The sequence below is a fragment of the Globicephala melas genome, chromosome 9, assembly GCF_963455315.2.
Source record: "Globicephala melas chromosome 9, mGloMel1.2, whole genome shotgun sequence".
NCBI lineage: Eukaryota > Metazoa > Chordata > Mammalia > Artiodactyla > Delphinidae > Globicephala > Globicephala melas.
The window spans coordinates 70,601,727-70,623,475 of record NC_083322.1 but is presented as its reverse complement, the minus strand read 5'-3'; the positions used below and the strand labels follow the sequence as shown (position 1 = coordinate 70,623,475).

Here is a 21,749-nt window from a genome sequence, read left to right as displayed (position 1 = left end):
ACAAATAGACTACTTATCTTGAAGGCAGAAATTAGTTTAATATGTCACCTGAATCAAAAAAAGCATCATACTGAGCTATAAAAGCAACAGAGAAAACATTTCTGGAGTTTTTTAAGTATAAATTTTATACGTTTACAAATTATAAAATCTGTGAATTCCACAATTAGGAACATTTCTCTATTAACATTTGTCCACTCAAGAAATGTCACATATGCCCATTATTTCAGATTTTTTCCCTGTTTCTGCTAAAACTGCAATGGCAATCTTGTAACTTATTTATGTTATGCCACTGTTAAAGGAATTTTAAGATGCTCTCAATAAATGGTATACATTAAACAGGCAATTGAAAAAAATAATGTCACTCAGGATAGCTTAGGGTCCAGGGATATAGACATTTTCATTCACTGTAGTTAGGGGTGGGAGGTTAAACAAATCTTATTTAGTAGATTTGAGGCAGGAGACAGATGGGCCCTCAGGGTAAATGGTTTGAGTTCGTTCCTGTGGACCGATACTCGAAGACGGGAATAACAGAAAAATTGAGAGAGGAGGCTGGGCTCTGCCCACATAGAAGATTTAGAGACCACATATTCCTCATTCTCGAAGTCAGGAGACCTTCCCGACTACACATGTGCAGAAAGGCTCCTTGGAGGTCAAAACGGGAGTGATACCAAGTGGCCAAACCTACCTAGGCCTCTTCGGCAGAATCCATCTTGGCTAAGAGATGCGTACACACATGGAAATATCCTGAGATACACCAGATATGGACTCTGAACCAGGCAAATCAAAATGAATGGTCAAAGGAAACCCAGAAGAAATGCCCCATAAAAGTGATTCAAATTGCCACAAGGGTATGACTCACTCTCTCTGAGCCTGCCATGTATCTATCCACATGTACTGTACTCTTTTCTCCTAATAAATACTTTACTTGTTTCACTACTTTCTGTCTTTGTGGGAATTCTTTTTCTGCAAAGCCATAGGGCCGGGGCCTTGTCACTGACCACTGGTCTAGTGGCTAGGATTCAGCGCTCTCACTGCTGCGACCCGACCTCAGTCACTGGCTGGGAACTGAAACCCTGCTTCAAGGCACTGCAGGCTGAGGCCACCTGAGATCAGACAGAGTTTGAATCAGAAAATATACTGTTAGAAATCTATCCTGTAGAGATAATAATCAATTTGCCCAAAGAAGTACTTGTATAACGTTAACTGCAAAATTATTTCCAATAGTACTGGAAATACTTTAAATGTCCAACATGAGAGAACTGTAAATAAATCTACTTCAACTGAACAAGTTGAACAGCTTAGTTTCTGACGAGCAAAAGGAAAGGTACAAAGAATTATATAGTTGCAGTAAGTATATTAATTCTTCAAGAAACACAAACATGATCCTAGTAATAAATCCAAAGGAAAGTTATTATATGTATATATGTAATGGTAATGGAAAATATAATGGATATGTCTTTAAGAAACATTTTAAAGGCTAGAAAAATATTATTCATATCTTTTTTTCTTATAACTATATTATAAATGAATAACATGACAAGTTTAAAAAGTAAAATTGCTTCTATGTGGAATATTCAAATTCATATAAATTAATGTCTATTAGTTCATCTGTATCCACAAGCTTATCTATTCCCCTAAAGAAATCTAGCAGATATTATTTTCTTGTATAGTGACTGCAAAGTATCATATTTTGGTAGTAACTTTATATTTTCAGTTTCTCAGAATTCTGTCATTGATCAATAAATTAGCTCTTGTATTTGTGGCAAAAACATTTGGAAGATCCAACTTAAAACGATATTTAACTTCTGGAATAGTTTATCTTTTAAAACTGTTTAAATATTTAGATGCAGAAAGAACACATCAATTTGTGGTTTTAAATAATTTGCTTTTAATGAAAAATGCCTTAGTAGTTGAAATTATGAAGAATAATCAAAACATATTATTTCTAAAATATTTGGAACATTATTCATCATTGGACTGAAGTTAAATTATAAATGGTACAGTCTAAATTGTTATAATTCACTACATTAAGATGAATCAACGTGGTGTTTTAACTTTAGCAAAACTGCCTTTTTCAATGATACTAGATACCACTTATTTATGTACAAAACACAGGGGCTGAAAGACCAGGTTCTGAAATAAAACTTCCTTTCTTTGAGCCTGGCACTGCACTTCCTGCTCATATAAATAAAACGAGCACTGAGGAAAATTACTAACCTCTCTGTGATTGTTCCCTTGTCTATAAAACTAGTGAGAAATAATAAGATGTATTTCAAGAGTTATTGTATGGAAACCAGTATGATATATAGATAAGATACTTAAAATGGTATCTAGCACGTGAAACCAATATTACTACTATATAAATTTAACTTTTTTTTTTAGAAATTAAGCAATTCTTTTTTTAATATTTTTATTGGAGTTAAATTTAACTATTACAATAATATATTATAGAGGGTAGTGTTTATGCAGGGCATAGGTAGCAAGGGCATTTTAAGGGAGATGAACTGTAAAAAATTTCAACATCGGGGCTTCAGGGCAGGGAAGGTAAAGGATTTGGAAAAAACTTCCTATAAATTTAAGTGTTTAAAATGACTTTTGAAGAACAGGTAGGTATCCCAGATCTGAGGAGTGCACTGAGGCATTTGTGAAAATCCACACATAATTTTGAAGAAAGGAGTTAATAGGATCAGAGCCGCCCTTTAGAAGGATGAATGCTGGTTAGAGGTTCATTCTCAGTCCAGGCCATCTGAGAGCTGCTGTATACGCCATCCAAACTTCCAGGGTGGGCAAGTGAGGCAGGCTCCCCACCTGCTCTCCTCAGTATAATTTCTCTGTCTCTCAGAGAGACTGACTCAGGGCTGGTACATGACCCAAGCTATTCAGGTGAGTTAGTCCTGGGAATTATCAGAATTACAATAGCAAGATATGGACACAACCTAAACGTCCATCGACAGATGAATGGATAAAGAAGACGTGTGTGTGTGTGTGTGTATATACACACACACACACAGAGTAGAATACTAGTCAGCCATTAGAAAAGAATGAGATAACACCAATTGCAACAACGTAGAGGGACCTAAAGATAATCATACTAAGTCAGAAAGAGAAAGGCAAATACCATATATTATTTATATGTGGAATCTAAAATATGACACAAATGAACTTATCCATGAAACAGAAACAGATTCACAGACATAAGAGCAGACTTGTGGTTGCCAAAGGGGAAGTGGGGTGGAGAAGGGATGGGATTAGCAGATGCAAACTATTATATATAGAATGATAAACAATAAGGTCCTACTGTATAGCACAGAGAACCATATTCAATATCCTGTGATAAACCATAATGGAAAAGAATATGAAAAAGAAGGTATATATATGTATTACTGAATCACTCTGCTGTACAGTAGAAATTAACACAACATTGTAAATCAACTATACTTCAATAATAATTTTTTTTAAAAAAAGGAGTTACTTGTGGGGAAAGTGCTTGTTTTTGCTGTTCTTTCTAAGCAGGGAAGAGGTAAGCCTAGGGCTGTACTGGGTTATCCCTGTCACCATTAGGAGAGAGCATTACTGTATGTAAAGTCAAGCAGAAGCAGGATAGGAGCTCATATGTCTAATAACAACATGTGAAAACATTGAACTAACATCATCTAAGCACCTAGACACTAAGAAAATTCAGTTAAGTGAATCCTCAAAATCCTCTCCTTTTTTTTAAACTAAGCTCTTTTGTACTGGTTTCTTGCTTCTTAAAAACTGAGTCCTGAAAATACAATGCTGCTCAGACATTATATCTTTTTTGCATGATATGATTTAGAATGCTTCTAAGTCTATGTCCAAACTTCTAGGGGAAGAGTTTGCTGTGACTGGGATGTCTGCCTTGGGCACTGAACGGATTTTGTAGTGACACTCAGGTCATATGTGTGCCTGCCTTGGTCTATACCTGTAGTGTCCTATATGATAGTCACTAGCTAGCTACATGTGAATATTTAAATTTAAAATTTATCTCCTCAGCCACACTAGCCACATTTTGTGTTCAATTTCAAGTGGCTACATTTGCCTAGTGGCTACTGGACAGTGCAGACAGAGAACTTTTCCCATTATTACAGAATAATCTATTTAGCAGGACTATTCTATTCTATTTTCAAAAAACCACATATGGGGACTTCCCTGGTGGCGCAGTGGTTAAGAATCTGCCTGCCAATGCAGGGGATGCGGGTTCAAGCCCTGGTCCAGGATGATCCCACATGCCACGGGGCAACTAAGCCCATGTGCCACAACTACTGAGCCTGTGCTCTAGAGCCCGCGAGCCACAACTACTGAAGCCCATGTGCCACAACTACTGAAGCCCTCATGCCTAGAGCTCGTGCTCTGCAACAAGAGAAGCCACCGCAATGAGAAGCCCGCGCACCGCAACGAAGAGTAGCCCCCGCTCGCCGCAGCTAGAGAAAGCCCGCACGCAGCAACGAAGACCCAATGCAGCCAAAAATAAAACAAACAAAAAAACACATGTACAGTTGTAGCAGGCTAATAAATTCTCTGAGAATTTCTTTTGTGTTACCTACTTAAAAATGTGATAATAAAATTAATACAGATAATTCCAATTAAATACACTGAAAGCTTAAAACTAAAAGAACTAATATATCAATGTCTTCTCTTACCTACATTCTTCAGGTGGTTTGGATCTTTGCTTTCACTCAAGAATGTTTATAATGTGGAAATATGAAACAGTAGTTTCTTAAGAAGTAAGGTGGCTCAAAAGCTAAATTAAACTAATTGTCAATCAACATGCCTCTCACTATGAGAACTGTGAGCTCCTTAATGGCAAAAATCCTTTGTTACTCAGATTAATTTCTTTAATACCCACCAACAGGCCCAGCACAAAGTGTGGTTTGTCAGATAAGGAATGAAGATGTGACAAACACTCTCTTCAAGGACATTTTTACCATCCAATTGGGAAGAACAAGATAAAAACAAGAGGATGAAATATGATACATAATAATTGACATATGATTGCCAGCTTTTATAGCAAAAATTACAAAAGTGAATACAGATAAGGAAACTGTCAGAATGAAAGTTTTATGAAAAATGACTTTTGAATTTATCTGGTATATGGATATGTAGTAAAGAATGGAGGGATCAGTATAAACATTAAAATAAATATAAGCTCAAAAGCAAACACTTTTATAAAAGAAGAAATTGGTAGACAGAAATAGAGACAACTCTGGGCAAATTAAGGTCACCTGATGAAAAATCTAGCATGCAAGGGTAAAACTGTTATTATGTGCTACCTTAAATACTAAGAAGGTTTTTGAGCAAACAGATAATCGTTTCCAGCAGATTTCTCTACCATAAAGGACACTTGCATTTCAAAGTAGCTCACCAGGGGGCTGAAAATTTAAAGAAAATATAACCACCAATATTTTATCATTTATTTTTTCATCTTTTAATTTATTTCATTAGATGTATCTAGAGATATAAGTGCATATATTTGCATAGAATATTTTCCCAGTTTCAAGTTATATAACTGTGAATATTACAAATTAGGAGTCATTTTTCAATCATTCTCATGATTATACAACAGATGGCTAAATGCTTTTGAAGTCTTAATTATTATTTTTTGCCAATTTCTCATTCCAATCTTATCTAAAATGTCCTGCCTGTTTCTAATTGACCATTTTATGGGGAGTGAAAAATATGTCATTAGACTTTGTTACAGTTAATTATAATGAATTTGAGATACAATTCTGCAAAAGCACCATCATTTATTTCTTATTTATATGTTCTTCAAATCATTAACGTTTTCTTATCTTACTCTTCATGAAACATGGTGATACAGTTCCTTTTTAGACTTATACACAATATTAGGAATCATTTGGTCCAAATCTGTCATTTAACCGAGAAATCTGAGATCCAAAATCATGAAGTAATATGTTCAAGGTCATATATTAGTGACAAAAGACTACAACTCTAGACTCCTTTTGCCATTCCAATTATTTTACAATTATACTATGTAGCTACTACTAATAATTCCTACTACTAATGCCACATCATTCTTCTCAGTAACTCACACTGGCAATATGTACAGAGACTCTGCTATGTCAGACACTGTGCTGAGCAGGTTCATGAAGTATCTTTATTGCTTACGATAATCCAGCAAGCCAAATATTTTCCATTCTTGACACTTTAAAAATTGAGGCTCAGAGAAGTCCTGTAACTTGCCCGCAGTCATAAAGCTCTAACTGGTAGCACTATGCTGGAATTCTCAACCAGATCTAACTCCAAACCATGCGATTGTTTTCCAAGCTTTGTTTTTCTAGGCTCTATTAACTTTTTCACACTAGTTTCCGCATAAGCAAATAATTTTAGTTAGATGTTCAAAGGTCTTACAAGGTTGATTATCAAACAATTCTCAACTGACACTTGCTCTTAGCTCTAACTAGTCACCATACATACCATATATACAATCTGCGAGACCAGCTTCTCTTTTATCGAACTATGAAACTTAAACAATTTGTCCCTTGTTTCTAACATAACCATACATCTAACTCTTGAATCAAAAATTCTTAGGAACATTAATTTCTATTATGCTTTAAAGTGAAAAATCACGTTATAAATTTGTATTCTTTTTCTATCACAAGGATTCTTACTACTCTACACCATTTAATTCTACTACAGTAATTTATCAATTGTAACAGGCACAATTACCTTGTGCACCACTAAGGAAAAAATGCAAAAGTAAAAAACAGTGCTAGTTAAACTATAAAGTATTATCCATTAGATCCATTCAGATATGTTTGTTTAAAAAATGAGCAAGTAAGTCAAATCATTCTGTTGTACACCTTAAACTAATACAGTGCTGTATGTGAGGTATATTTTAATAAAACTGGAGAAAAGTGTGTATCAATGAAATCATGGTAGTTGAAAATGGCTAACTTTTCATAATCTAAATAATTAAACCTATCAAAAAGCCTTCTTTTAAAAAGTAATTTTTCTATGTAAAAAATTAAATCTTATTTTAAAAAGGAGGTGATTTTTCTAGATTTTGGAGGGCCAAAAAGTGGTTACCTCATCAAACCTCTAGTGTTTGATATGAAGAGAAAAGTAAGAAAAATACAGGGAAAAAAGTCCTTATAATTCCCAAATCTTGCTTACACAGTAGTTTATACTCTGTTCCAACCCAATATTTCATCAAACTTATTCTCAAAGTAGCAAAAATCAATGCAGTGTTTGATTCCTATTACGGAGAAGAGAAAGAGGACATATAGACGAGGGCACAGAATAAAATACCATAGACTGAATCATTAGGCAAAGACTTTAACACAAAGTATTGCCTTCCTTCCAAAATGTGATTTGAAATTATTTTAGTCTATCCTCTCTCTGTCATAGTATTTTTAGCACATGGATTTGTTAGTCATGATCATACTGAGCAGAAGGAGAGTCAATCGTTGATGACTTATAATCTTATAAAAATCGATTATAATTAATTGCTTAAATATGAATCTGTCACTTCAAAAAGTTGTAAGGTTGTGTTTTAAAATTTTTTCAAAGTATTTTACTGGTTTAAAAGTCAATGGCTGACTTTTGGTATCAATTCCAACACGTAAAAAGCTTGGAAATCTTCACTGACATCCTCACCACAAGAAGAAAGCTGAGCAAATTAAAAACCGAAGCGATTTTCTTAGATTCATCAGAGAATTGAGGTCTCAGAGCAAACCGCCACTCCAAAATCTGGAGAGACAGAAAAATACTGAAAATCACAGCTGAGATCAACTTACTGAGAACAGAAGCCACTGGAGCCAGTAACTGGTAGGAACACTTAGATGTTAATTTTTTTTTTTTTTTGCGGTACGCGGGCCTCTCACTGCTGTGGCCTCTCCCGCTGCGGAGCACAGGCTCCGGACGTGCAGGCTCAGCGGCCATGGCTCATGGGCCCAGCCGCTCCGCGGCACGTGGGGTCTTCCCGGACCGGGGCACGAACCCGCGTCCCCTGCATCAGCAGGCGGCGGACTCTCAACCACTGCGCCACCAGGGAAGCCCCTAGATGTTAATTTTGATGAGTTGCTGGAGCCTGAGTGTGGACTAGCTTGAGAGTTAAAAATTCCAGGGGCCCAATCTCAAGGGGGGACTGTACACATTCATAGGTTTGACTTACAAGAACCCAACCAGGTTCTCTCAGTGAAGATCAGTGAAGAATCCCCTCCTGTATAAGTGATGGTAGGGAGTAGAGGTGTAGGAGGAGAGAAAAGCAGTCATTCTGAAATACACCAGGAGAAAAGTACAATTTTCAAATATACCTAGAGCATTCTACATAACAAAACCTGCCTTCCAAAGGAAAATATCTTACCAGAACTTTATTTGATCTGGAGGGTACAGCAATTAGCCAACCGCAGCCTCTTCTACCTTTCCTATCTCACTTATTAAGGGAAATATTGAAAAAAAGAAGCTAAGAAACAGCTCTGGAGGTCACAGACCACAAACTCAGGTTCCACTAAAAAAAACCCTGAGATTTAATTATAAGATTATAGAACACTGTCCCTCCCCAATGTCTTACCACCATTTTAACAGGGTTCCAGTATAATAAGAGTGGATTGCAAATGCGAGAGCTGCAAGACACTGCTTATGAAGGAGTTCTTAGGGAAACCCCAAAACAGGGGGAATAAAAACAAACAAACAAACAGTAACCAAGCAAACTAGAGGGAACTAAAGCCTCTGGCACCTACATCTATGCAAATGTTAAACACAGCCCAGTTCCAGTTACATTAACATAAAATCTCACACCACAAGCTTAACCCATCAATCTCTGTTTTCTAATATACCATGTCCAGCTTTCAACAAAAAGTTGGAAAGCATGCTAAAAAGCAAGAGAAAACAGTCTGAAGACACAAAGTAAGCGTCAGCCTAGATTCAGTTCTGACAAAGATTTCAGAATTGTCAGACAGAGAACTTAAAATAACTATGAGTAAAATGTTAAGGGCTCTAATGGAAAAAGCTGACAACATGCAAGAACACATGAGTAACTGTAAGCAGAGAGGTGGAAACACTAAGAAAGTACCAAAAGGAAATGCCTGAAATCAAAAGCACAGAATGAAGAATGTCTTTGATGGGCTCAGTAATAGACTGGACAAGACTGAGGAAAGAACCAGTGACCTTGAAAACCTGTCAACAGAAACTCCTGAAGCTGAAGGGCAAAGAATAAAAGAATGACAAAAAGAACAAAATGCCCCCCAATCTGGGACAGTTACAAAAGATGTTAACACTTGCATAATGGGAAACCCAGAATAACAAGGAAGAATGAAGCAGAAGACTATTTGAACAATGGCTGGAATCCACAGATACAGGAATCTCAGGGAACATGAAACAGCATAAATAACAAAACTGGACACCTGGGCACATCATATTCAAACAGCAGAAAACCAAAGACAAAGAATATCTTAAAAGAAACCAGAAGATATGAGAAAGCATCTTGCCTATAGAGTAACAATGATACAAACTGAAGCAAATTTCTTGTCAGAAACCATGCAAACAAGAAGTCAGTGAAGTGTTTAAAGTGTTGCAAGAAATAACCCCAGCAACCTACAATTCTGTATTCAGTGCAATTATCTGTTAAACATGAAGGAGAAATAAAAACTCTCAGACAAACAAAAACTAAGGAAATTTGTTGCCAGTAGACCTGCCTTGCAAGTAATATTAAAAAAAGTTCTTTAGCAAGAAAAAAAAGGATATAAATCAGAAACTCAGAGCTGTATAAAGGAAGAAATAAATGAAGGTAAAATGAAATGTTTTATTTTTCTGGTTTTTAATTGACTAATTGACTATTCAAAATAAGAATATCACTATGGGAAAGTGAAGTTAATGACAGCAAAATTATAAAAGATGGAAGAGAGGAATTGGGAATACTCTGTTATAAAGTACCTATACCCATTAAGCAGTATAGTGTGATTTGAAAGTGGGTATAGATTTGCTACAAACGTGCACTTCAAACTCTAAGGAAACCACCACAGAAATTTTTTTAAAAGAGGTACAGGGCTTCCCTGGTGGCGCAGTGGTTGAGAGTCCGCCTGCCGATGCAGGCGACGCGGGTTCGTGCCCTGGTCCGGGAAGATCCCACACGCCACGGAGCGGCTGGGGCCCATGAGCCATGGTCGCTGAGCCTGTGCGTCCGGAGCCTGTGCTCCGCTATGGGAGAGGCCACAACAGTGAGAGGCTCGCGTACCACAAAAAAACAAACAAACAAAAAACTGGTATGCTAAGACAGGAGAGAGCATGGAATCATATACAATGTTCAGTTAAAACCAGAGAAGGCAGAAAAAGAAGGAAAGATTAAAAAAAAAAAAAGAGTAAGTACAATGATGAGAAAACAGTTACAAACATGGTAGACATTGATCTAACTATATCCATTACCACTTTAAATGTGACTGGTCTAATACACTAATTAAAAGAGACTGTCAAAGTGGGTTAAGAAAAAAAAGATACAACTGTATGTTGTCTATGAGAAAACCATTTAAAATATAAAGACACAGATTAAAAGTAAAGGGATGAAGAAAGATATACCATGCTAACACTGGGAAATTACAAATTAAAACCATTATGAGAAACCATTACATACCTACTAGAATGGTTAAAATCCAGAACACTAAACTGAAAATACCAAGTGCTGGTGAGAATGTGGAGCAACAGGAACTCTGACCCACTGCTGGTGGGCATGCAAAATAGTACAGCCACTTTGGAAGGCAGTTGGGCAGTGTCTTACAAAACTGAACACAGTCTCACCATAAAATACAGCTATTGCACTCCTAGGCTTTTACCTAATTGAGCTGAAAACCGACATCCACACAAAAACCTACATGTGAATGTTTAGGGCCACTTTATTCGTAATTGTCAAAACGTGGAAGGAACCAAGATACCTTTCAATAGGTAAACGGTTAAACAAGCTGTGGCCTGTCCCATATAATGCAGTATTATTCAGTGCTAAAAAGATCTTTCAAGCCACAGAAAGACATGGAGGGATCTTAAATGCATAGTGCCAAGTGAAAGAAGCTAGTCTGAAAAGGCTACATACTGTATGATTCCAAATATATGACATTCTGCAGAAGGCAAAACCAGAGAGACAGTAAAAATATCAGTGGTTACCAGGGGTTGATGGAAGGAGGGATGAACAGAGGGAGCACAGAGGATTTTTAGGGCAAGGAAACTATTCTGCATTATATTGTAATGGTGGGTACATGGTATGACATATACATTTGTCAAAATCAACAGAACGTTACAACACAAAGAGTAAACCTTAATGTAAATTATGGGTTACATTCATAATAATGTATTGATAGTCATTCATTAATTGTACCAAATGTACCACACTAATGCAAGATGTTAACAAGAGCAGAGACTACAGGAGAGAGGGAAGAGTAATATGGGAACCGTCTATACTATGGGTCAATTTTTCAGTAAATCTAAAACTGTTCTAAAAATTAAAGTCTATTGATTTTAAAATGAAGTCAATGGCAGAAATTAAAACTCTGGCTCTAGTGAGGACGGAGCATTAATAAGAGCTCCTCCTATGGTGAAGGAAAGAAACAAATCTGCTGCTACTTTTTGACACCATACTGTGCTCCCAAATGCCAGCAAATATGCAAAATTAACAAAGCCCTTTATTCCCATCTTGAGATTAGCATTGCAAGCAGCAGATAGCTTAAAGTGAAAATGTTTATCACTTGCTCCTCAGTTTTCTCATTTTATCAATAAGGTGGCAGAATACAAGTCCTTGAAAAGACTTTCCACAATAAGCAATTTAGTTTTCACTAATGAAAATAAATGAAACTCAATTCCTTATCAACTAGAAACGCAAAGTTAAGATTTACTAAGCCCTTCCTAAGTCCTAGGTATGATCCTAAGTGCATGACATGCATTACTTAACTGAATCCTCAAAATAACTGTATGAACCAAGTACAAAAATTATTCCCATTTTACAGATGAGAGAATCACAACCTAAAGAGGTTAAGTAAATCTCCCAAGATTGATGATCCAGATTTCAAGCTGGTAGGTAGATTCAAAGCCTGTGTTACTGTGCCACATTGCTTCCCAATTCTGGGAAAACTAGTGTAAGACTTATCACAGAGATTACATTTCAATAATTTTAAGCAAGAAGAGACACTACAATGGAACTAGGATCGAGTACTAAGATATATAAAAATACTCCAGTTTTGGTCAATCTGGAATAAGATTCTGAGTGAATATTTTTATAAACGTTAGTGCTATCTGTGCAAAAAATGTGTGTGCATGTCCATGCGTACACATGCATGTGTGATTGTGTATTATGAGAAAGACACAGAGCTAGAGAGAGAGAGAGAGACAGACAGAGAGAGAGAGCAAGAGAGCAAGAGAGATTTTAAAACATTGTTTAAAAACCTCCTTGTACGAATTCTGGATTATAATAACTTGAACAGGTCACCAAGGTATCAGAACATAACTTCTAACTGCTATACAGAGGGAGATGTATAAAGTTATATATCTCATCTCTGCCTTCCTTCCAATTACTCAGTGTGGAAAATGACATTGGCCTTCTAAAACCTTAACTTATGTTTGGACCCCTTCCATCTTTGAGTCCTATTCTAGTGCTGCTGACCATTAAAATGAATATTTCAGTGGGGTGGGAACAGTCCTATTCGCCCAAGCCAAGCTGTAGCTTTACATGGCTTGTGCTCTTTAAGAGGTGAATCTAGCCAGCCAGCTCACTTTGTTCAGAAGTATTAAGTGGAAAGACTGTAACACTCAAAGAAAGGCAAAGTTCACTGGGTAAGACCCCAATAATACAATGGAGCATAAAACCTCTAGAATGTTTTACCATAATATTTTATGAAACATATGCACACACTCTTTGTAACAGAATCCAATTCAAATGGTTTTGGAGGTCAGTTCAAAGTCACCACATACACAGCATCTTTGTGAGAAATATGTACTATTTCAAAAGTACCCGGACCCAGAAGCTTCCTTTCCCTATTTTATAGTTCATTATCAGTCCCGCAGAGCATTATATTAGAGAAAAAAAAAATCACCTACTACAGCATGATATAATTTGCAGCCAAAACCTAAAGTTCAGTAAAATAATCCAAATTTCAGAATCAACAAATTCTTGTGTTATGGAACAAAAGCAATCACTGAGGGTAATTCTAAAAGGAAGTGCTACTTTAAGTTATGGGCAATAAATATAAAAATTTCAAAAATTATTTTATTCTTAACTTCAGAACCAATTATGAAAGCCTTTGACGGTCATTCATTGTTACGAAAGGAGCAAAAGATTCTCCACTCTTACATTTAAAAGAAAAGTGAATTCGGAATGGGCCTGATTAGAGCTAACTATTCATATTATTCTGAGGTTTCCAAAAAGCCCAAATGCTATGAACAACTATGATTCTCCTTAGGGGAAGGAAGTAAAGGTCCACTTTGCATGACAAAGGTCAGATTTCTGCAGGCAAATGAGACTTCTATGGTTGACTGTTCCTAGGCTGTCACTGTCTGAGTCCTAAGAGGTCAAGAGAGGTTCCAAATTCTGCTCACTGCTTAGGGAACACCCCTGGGGCCACTTTAATCATTTTAAGGTCATTAGAACTTTTCTTACTTTGGTTCCAGCTTTACTCCCGTAAATCTTGCTAATGCATATTGGCAATTCAGTACTGACATAGGTTAAAAAGAAATTGAAAGTATTTAGTATTATATGCAGATCAAAAGATAGAATCCACTTAAAAACTTCTTTTAAATCTAAGATTGAATTCAATGAAATTCAAGTAGACCTCAGAGAGTGATAATCAGGGCCCAATAGAAAAGCTACACTCTATTACGGCTGTACTGGTATTTGTACTATATGATCAATGCCACTCCTCTAGATTTCATTTAATATGATAAAGCTTTACTTGAAAATTATCTTATACAGTTTCCCTAATCATCAAATAAGTTTAACTGTGATAATATTTTATTGTTTACTTTTTTGTAACAACTATTGAGCCACTAAAATACAACAAATGCTGAAGTAAAAATTATTTGACTATATTTCAATGCTCTGCTATTTAGTGCAAACATACACCTAAACTTTCTCAAAGTGCACTGGAAATACACCAAATGGATTATATTTATAAAAGTTGGAAGAGTTTCGCCTATTTGTAATTAATGAGGGGTATCTCTAAGTATTTAGATGTGTAGAAAACATCTGTATTTAATTATATCATACTTTTCTTAGACAATAGGAATTGAATTAAGGAATATTTTGAAACCCCTATAGAGATATAAAAGTATTAATGGCTGTTCAAGAATTTTATTGGTACAATGCTTGAAAATGTTTGGTTTTACAGATCAGCAGCCTGACACTTCATAAATATCAGATATTCGATATAAAGGGAAGAAACTTAACGTAATGGGCAAATACAGAAAATACACCACTAGAAAACACAAGGGCTGTACCTTTTCACTATTATTACATATCACATAAAGAGATACAGAAGATGAGTTTCATATTAGTACAGATTTGAATTAAATTTTGTAAGGTATATAATAAGCAGGATTTCTCTTGGAATTGTGTTGTGGACTGAGAAATTCTACAAGAATAAATTAACAGCTTGCTATTCATTCTTCAGAGGAAAAATCCTAAGCCATTCTCAGGGAAACAGTGGGACACAAAAGTATGGGCTTTTAGTACTTGTCCTAAGTATTGAAAAAGATCAAATTTGCTTTCTGGATGCTTACTGGTTCCAAATGCCACTACTTTTCAAACTCAGTGTCACTTCTGCAGTCAGTTTTCAATCTCCCAGTGGTAAGAATATATTCAAAGGCTATGTGCACAGCAGGGTAGAAGTCTTTCTCCCTAAATGTAACTATATCACTCATCAGTAACCTCCTGCCATAAGGGGACTTGTGTTTTCTTTCCTTTTAGTGACTCCTTAGGCTCTTGAATGCCAGTCACTGCCCTAAGACCTGGGGCAATATTCACATAATCTCTGTCAATAGTTCCTACACATGCCATTGGTGCAACTAAATGTCAAGGCTGCAGATCAAAGTCCCCACATTCTAAAATCCATGTCCTTTATGGATCAATTTTCATAAACTATATGCCATGTTTTAGAAATATGTGGAGGCTCACTCTTTGCTTTGTTCCTTTTATCCCAGAGAAGTTTATTTACATGAAAGGCAATCTGATTTGTAGATAAGAGTGTGAAATTCTCATGCAATACATAAAACTCACTCTTTCCTTTGCACAGCCTTCCATTGAAGTATTTTACTATATCTGATATCTTATAGTAGAAATGTGAACATCTTTCGGCTATTAAAATAAAAAGGCACAAATTGCTTTACAATACTTGGCCATCCTTCCTCAGTGCCTGGTACAATACGGGCTAGATGACAGAATAAATTCTTACTCATGATTGATTTTATTTTTAAATCTTCATTATGCTAGAAGTAAATTATAAGACAGAAAATAGCTTCAGCACGTGTTTTTACAATCTATATCCATTTTAATTATTCAAAATTCCTTGGGAAAATGAATATAATTATTGGAAATAATTTTCACTCTGTAGATTTTATATACAAATTAAACAGATCTATAGTTCTTCAAGTAGGTCTGAGTAAAATACAATGGACCAAACTCTCTGCTCTGAATATCTCTTCTCATCAATTGTGGTTATAAAATTTTTTTAAATTTACAACTTCCTCTAAAGAACTATATTTAGAAAATCTCAAAATATTTAGAACATAATGTATACAACTGCTATTTACGCTTCTACCTAGCTAAAATTTAAATATATTTATTATAGAGGTAAGAGCATGTAACGCATTAAATATGCACATACCAGAGGGCTAAAAAGGAATATGGGAGAACAAACACAGACTGTAAAGCTATAGAGCTGTTTACTAAATTCCAAATTTATTACAGATTCATTGTCCCAGTTCCCCTAAGCAAATTTTAATACAATTACATGAGATTATTAGCTACAAAGCTTCACCATGAGTTCTCCTATAATCCGTGAGACACTAGGCAAGTCACTTACTCAGGAGCTAGCCTTGGCCTTATCTGTTTTAGTAAACAATTAAAATTTAAGGTTTTTAAAAGTGGGAGGAAAAGATTATTTCCATTTCTGTAGTAAATGGCTGAGGCTCAACAGAAAATCAGAGAAATGGAGGAAATTAGAGAGGTCCTCATTAACGGAGAAGATTTAAATTTTCTGAGAAATCAAATTTCTATTTTCTTTAATTCTTCTCTTTATTGCTAATAAGAAAATAATTTGTCTAAAACCCAAATGTGACTAACCTTTAAATTAAAAAAGCTACTTTGATAATATACTGAATGAACCGATACAGAAATAGGAGTGTGTGTGCGCGCGTCTGCTTATGCTGAGGGCAGAGGTGGAGAGAGCCTGACAGCTATGATTCAAATCCTTTGACGCTCCCCTAGAGGTATGGCAAAATAAAGCTGCAGGAAGGTCATGGAAGAGCAAGTGGAGTCTTCTTGTGGAACTGACTTACCAGTTTTTCGAAGAGGGAAATCGTCCTTTGCATCTTGTGCTCCTGGTAATGTGTATTTGTAGGATGGAGACGTTCCACTCAAGGGTGGAGAGCTTTGATCCAATGACGTGTGGTGGGCAGCCCTACAAAAGAAAAAGAGGGTTCACCATTTCCCCTTGAGTTTTTACTGCACATTGGTCAGCAATAATCGGTTGCACATGCTGTAACACGTGTCTCAGCTGTGTTTATGTTCTTTCTTTTTAGTGTGTACAAACCACAGCCTCATGTAACCAAGTTCAATTTAGCAGTATGTTACAGAATGATGCAGGATGCCCAAGAATGCCCACTGTGTGTTTGGTCACACAGTCACATAGAAAAGTTTGCTTCACTAAAGGAGAGAATTTATCCAAAGCCTGAGATTTGACATCTGAGATTATTGTGTATGTTTTCTTAAGAGCCATATTAGTGGAAAAGTCATCATCCGAATCCTTTTTAGTCAACAATGTAGAACAACCAAGGTAAAAGTAAACATACAGAAGGACTTCATTTTAAAAAAACTGCTAGGTAGTACATGAGAGTACATGAGGGTGCCTTTCTACTGGAGAGACAGTACTGTGCGAATAGCCTCAGGTCTCCAAACTTCTATAGCAGTTTCAAGGTAAAGACTGGAGACAGATCCTTCTTCAATATGAACCTGACCTTTTAAAATCTTTTGTCTGTCCTGCATTAATACAGTAAAAGAGATGCAGTTGTGCTACTGGAGAATAGCTTAGGACTGAACATAGATTACCCAGTGGATATAAACATCTATAATCATTATATATGGAGAAAATATAGATAGGGCGTAGTATCACCACCATGATGATTCTACCAATATTATTTATTTGAATCAACATTCTCAAGAATTACCTGGTGTAAGGATATTTTATCTAGCCATAACTGGCAAAAAGTATTAAGTTCAGATTTCATAAATTAATGACTTATGGTTGTCCAGGAGTTGGACCCTACTGAAGTTCAGTTCAGTACAAAAAAAAAGGATTCCTAAGTAACATTTGAGAGCCATGTCGAATATACCCAAGGGAACAGCTAAAGAATTTTCAGCTGACAAGTTGTTTGCATGTAGTTGTTTCCACTTAACAACAACAACAAAAAAGGTATTATCTTTTCTTAAAACAGGTTTTAACTTAGAAGGAACATGAGTTAGTTATAAATTATGTATGTAATTTTAGGTAATAAGACAGAATTTCTTTTTCAATACTTTTTGATGTTGAATGAACACGTGAAAATTTTCTTCAGGGACTGGTTTCTCAAGTCAATTGACATGCATGGTATAAATTATGTAAACCATTAAAAAATATTTATATAGCATTCTAGAATCTGCCTCATCTTTTTTTCTGGATGCAGAGAAGGGAAGATACTTATAATATAGAATTATAAGAACAATAACTCTTTTAATAGAACTCCTGGCATGCTTGAAATGTCAATGTAACAGAGTATCAAATAATCAAGTTTTTACTCCCTTATCCTTATGATGTGATTAAAAAATATGTAAGTGTAAAATCCTAAACATATTTTTTAAATATGAGAGAGATGAAACTATGATCTATTAGTCTATTATCCAAATATGCTTTGCCTATCAGTTCTTCCCCTGATTTTTTAAAAATATCACCTCCTTCATACTTTACAGAAGGAAGAATTGTGTGTTGCACAGTATCTCTTTACTAGACTTGGAGAAAGATGGTTGCATAAAAAACTGTAATACCGCAGTATGTTATGTTGTCAGCTTGTGTGTTAAAAGCCAATCTACTCTCATTTTACAGAGTGGGAAGAAATGAGATGAGGTGGGCACGGGTAAACTAGTCACTGAAGACTTAGATATATCAGTTACTTTTCTTTCTTTCTTTCTTTCTTAATTAAGTCAAAAATCTTCTGGACTTTTAAAAATAATTCAGATCTCCACCTTATTTCAAGCCAAGTAAAATAAAATCTCAACCAGCCAAATCTTCAGAAATTATTGTAAAGATATCAGATGCACCATCTGAGAATAGAAAAATGCAAAATATGAATTAATTTCTATGCCCCACCCTACATTTGTCAGTTATTCATTTGGCAAAGAACATGTATAATACTTTCTAGCCCTCAAGATGATACTTGCTAACATTTATTTAAGAGCTGGTCTCTGTTACATACTTTACCACATTGTTTCACAGGACCTTCCCAGAAACCCTAGAGGGCAGGTACTATTATCGTCCTCTTTTTATAGAATAAAAACCTGAGCCTTGGAGAATTTGAGGAGCTTGCCCACAGCCTTATAGCTGAGAACTTGGCAGCCCAGGGATTTGTGCCCAGGTTGGCTGAATTGAGAACCTGTGATCTTTACCCCTGGGAATGAAAAAAGCCAAACACTGAACATACGTGTACCAGAGCTTGGGATGGCGGCTCACGGAATGATTTTTTCCATTAGTTGGAGTGTCTTTTGTTGCTGATTTACTCAACAGGAATTCTTGAAGCTTCTGCTTTACTTCTGTACTTGCCACTGCCCCTGAAACACACACATACAGAAACCCATGGTGATTTGCGGTTCTGTCCTCTCAAGCCTCTGGAATATTTAGCAAAAATTAAGAAGTAACACCACTCGTCACAGCATATGAAGTTTTCCTATTAAAAGAAGAAACCAGAGTCTAAACAGCCTTTAGAAAATGACATAGTAATATTTTGTAACTACTGCTTCAACTGCCAATTTTCAAAAGACCTTCGATGATTTCTTTAATTGCTTTTGCAGAAAGGGGATTCCCAGAATTAATACTAATTTTTTCCTAAGCTTTAAAAAATACTGCTGAAGAACAGAACACTGCTTTTTAAAAGTCAAGAATCTTGGGGGACCATATAAGTGATTAAGCAAATTAAAATGAGCTCTTCTGAATTGCTAGTTTGAAAAACTTTTTTAAAAAGCACTTCTGCGCATTAAACAAATAAATATTGCTGACAATTCCAGTTTAAGTCATCACATTTTAAACCTTGCTACGACCTGATTTTGAACTGACCTCATACAGGGGAATTATTTGGATCTGTCTCCCTCTTGTGGATAGTTGTTTTAAAAAAAAAAAAATTCTACCTTAAATCTTCTCAAAGTTTGGGTACTTGAAAACTAAATGAGACAAGGCTTGACTTATTAAAGAGTAATTATTACTTGAGCAGGAGGAAGGTATGGTGGAGTAATGTGGAAGTGAGTTTATTATTAAACACAATGGCATAGCTATATTGCCTTAGTATAACGTTATTTTTAAGGTTCAAAACAACAGAAATTAGCATCTTTGCCAAACAATGCTATGTTTACTTCTGGAGATGCTTGTAGACTGAATGCAGAGAGCTGATATGTGAATGTCAAAGCCTTACATTTGGGTCCATAATGTATTCTTTTACTTAAACACAGACAATTTTGACAAGTTTAATTCCACTCTTTATCAGGCTCCTTTCTGAATGACCATCAGCTAAAGATGAGGGAAGAGATCCGTCTTTTACCCTGGTGCCTCTTACTTTCTCGTCCTCTATCTTTGCCTCTGAGAGGAGGAAGCTGCTGTTCTCTGCGATGCCTCTCTACTTCCTGTTCTTGCCTCTGCTGCTCCAGTTTCTGCTCCTTTTCTAGCAGTTCTTGTTGCTGTTTTATGGCTAGAAGTTCCTGTTGCAACTTGCGAGAAGAGAAAGACATGAGAGTGTGCAATTTCTTTAGACTTCATAGTCATCAATGACCAAAATCGAAATGTTATGAGCTTTTGGAAATTATTTGTATTTACTTTACATTTTACCCATTTTTTGGTATATTATTGAAATCTAAAGACAAGCAACTAATGCCATAAATGGTCTTAAGGTCATTAACAAGAAAGTTTTTAGGTAGTTTCAACACCTACGCCATCCTATCACAATATTACCAAATTCACTCAGATCTTCAGTTCCTTGAGTAACTTTCCTTTGTGCATCTGAAATACATGATACAGGCAAAGAAAGGCAGGAACTTCCCAGAAGTCTGCTTTACCAATCCCCTTGAAACATAAACAAATGAAATCTTCACTTCTTATCCTGAGAAACTGTGTGAACATAATCAAACTGAATAGAATAGTGAGATATGAGTTAATTTTGGGGAAATCTACCTGAAATAAAACGAAGGCTAAAAATTTCAAAACCTTCCAAGAATGTTTTCAAAAGATGAATGCAATCTGTATATCCATAACAAGCTCTTCTCTCAAAATAGCAAAGTCTAATTAGTTCTCTCAGTGCACAAAACCCTTCAGATTAGAGACTGGTCAAGAAGACATCACTTCCATCAGACTACACTTTGATGCACTGTTGTTTGGGTGTCTGAATCCCTTGAGTTCACTTCCAAATAAGGTACATCATGAATATAAAGCATTCTTAATAACCATTTTGAGGGCTTCCCTGGTGGCGCAGTGGTTGAGAATCTGCCTGCCAATGCACGGACACGGCTCTGAGCCCTGGTCTGGGAAGATCCCACATGCTGCGGAGCAACTAGGCCCGTGAGCCACAACTACTGAGCCTGTGCGTCTGGAGCTTGTGCTCTGCAACAAGAGAGGCCGCGACAGTAAGAGGCCCGTGCATCGCGATGAAGAGTGGCCCCCGCTCGCCGCAACTAGAGAAAGCCCACGCACAGAAACGAAGACCCAACGCAGCCATAAAAAAATAAATAAAATTTAAAAAAAAACACAAAACCATTTTGAGATGTCAATTTTCTCTCAGACTAAGAAATAGACATGGAATAATCGTAAATGTGCCCACTGAGGAATAACTCAAGACTGAGTTCTACTAGGCTCTGACATTACTAGATACGAGATCTAGACAACACTAAGCCACTCAGAGAACTGGTTCCTCATATATAAGACAGAGGAATAATCTCCACCATGCATCATGTTCATAAATGCATATGAAATTTAAGTTGTAAGTTTGAACAATACTAATTTTGCTTATTATTACTATTTTAAACTCTAAATACTAATGAAGTTAGTGTAATTTGCTGTTTATATGAGATAGGTGCCTAAAATTCTGAAATTTACACTGCACAGTAACAGAACAAAAATAACAAGTTATATGGAATGGCATCAGAGTCACTGTGGAGCAACAGGAAGCCAACTCTGCATGTCAAGCATGATAGCTTCACTCGTCCCAGAAGGACATGGCTAGAAGCATTTCTAGTTAATTTTCAAATTACAGTCTTTGACATTTTGGATTTGATCCACCAGTCTCTTAAT

General features: G+C 36.1%; 1 protein-coding gene across 1 annotated transcript in view; it reads right to left on the bottom strand.

Moving 5' to 3' along the window:
- HDAC9 (histone deacetylase 9) overlaps window positions 1-21,749 on the bottom strand; it is an 812,002-nt gene that overhangs the window by 460,605 nt on the left and 329,648 nt on the right. Inside the window, exons 5-7 of the mRNA XM_060304692.2 lie at window positions 20,026-20,176; window positions 18,904-19,030; window positions 16,510-16,631 (exon numbers count right to left, since the gene is read on the bottom strand). Coding sequence (XP_060160675.1) covers window positions 16,510-16,631; window positions 18,904-19,030; window positions 20,026-20,176 — 400 coding nt within the window. The remainder of the gene's footprint in view (window positions 1-16,509; window positions 16,632-18,903; window positions 19,031-20,025; window positions 20,177-21,749) is intronic.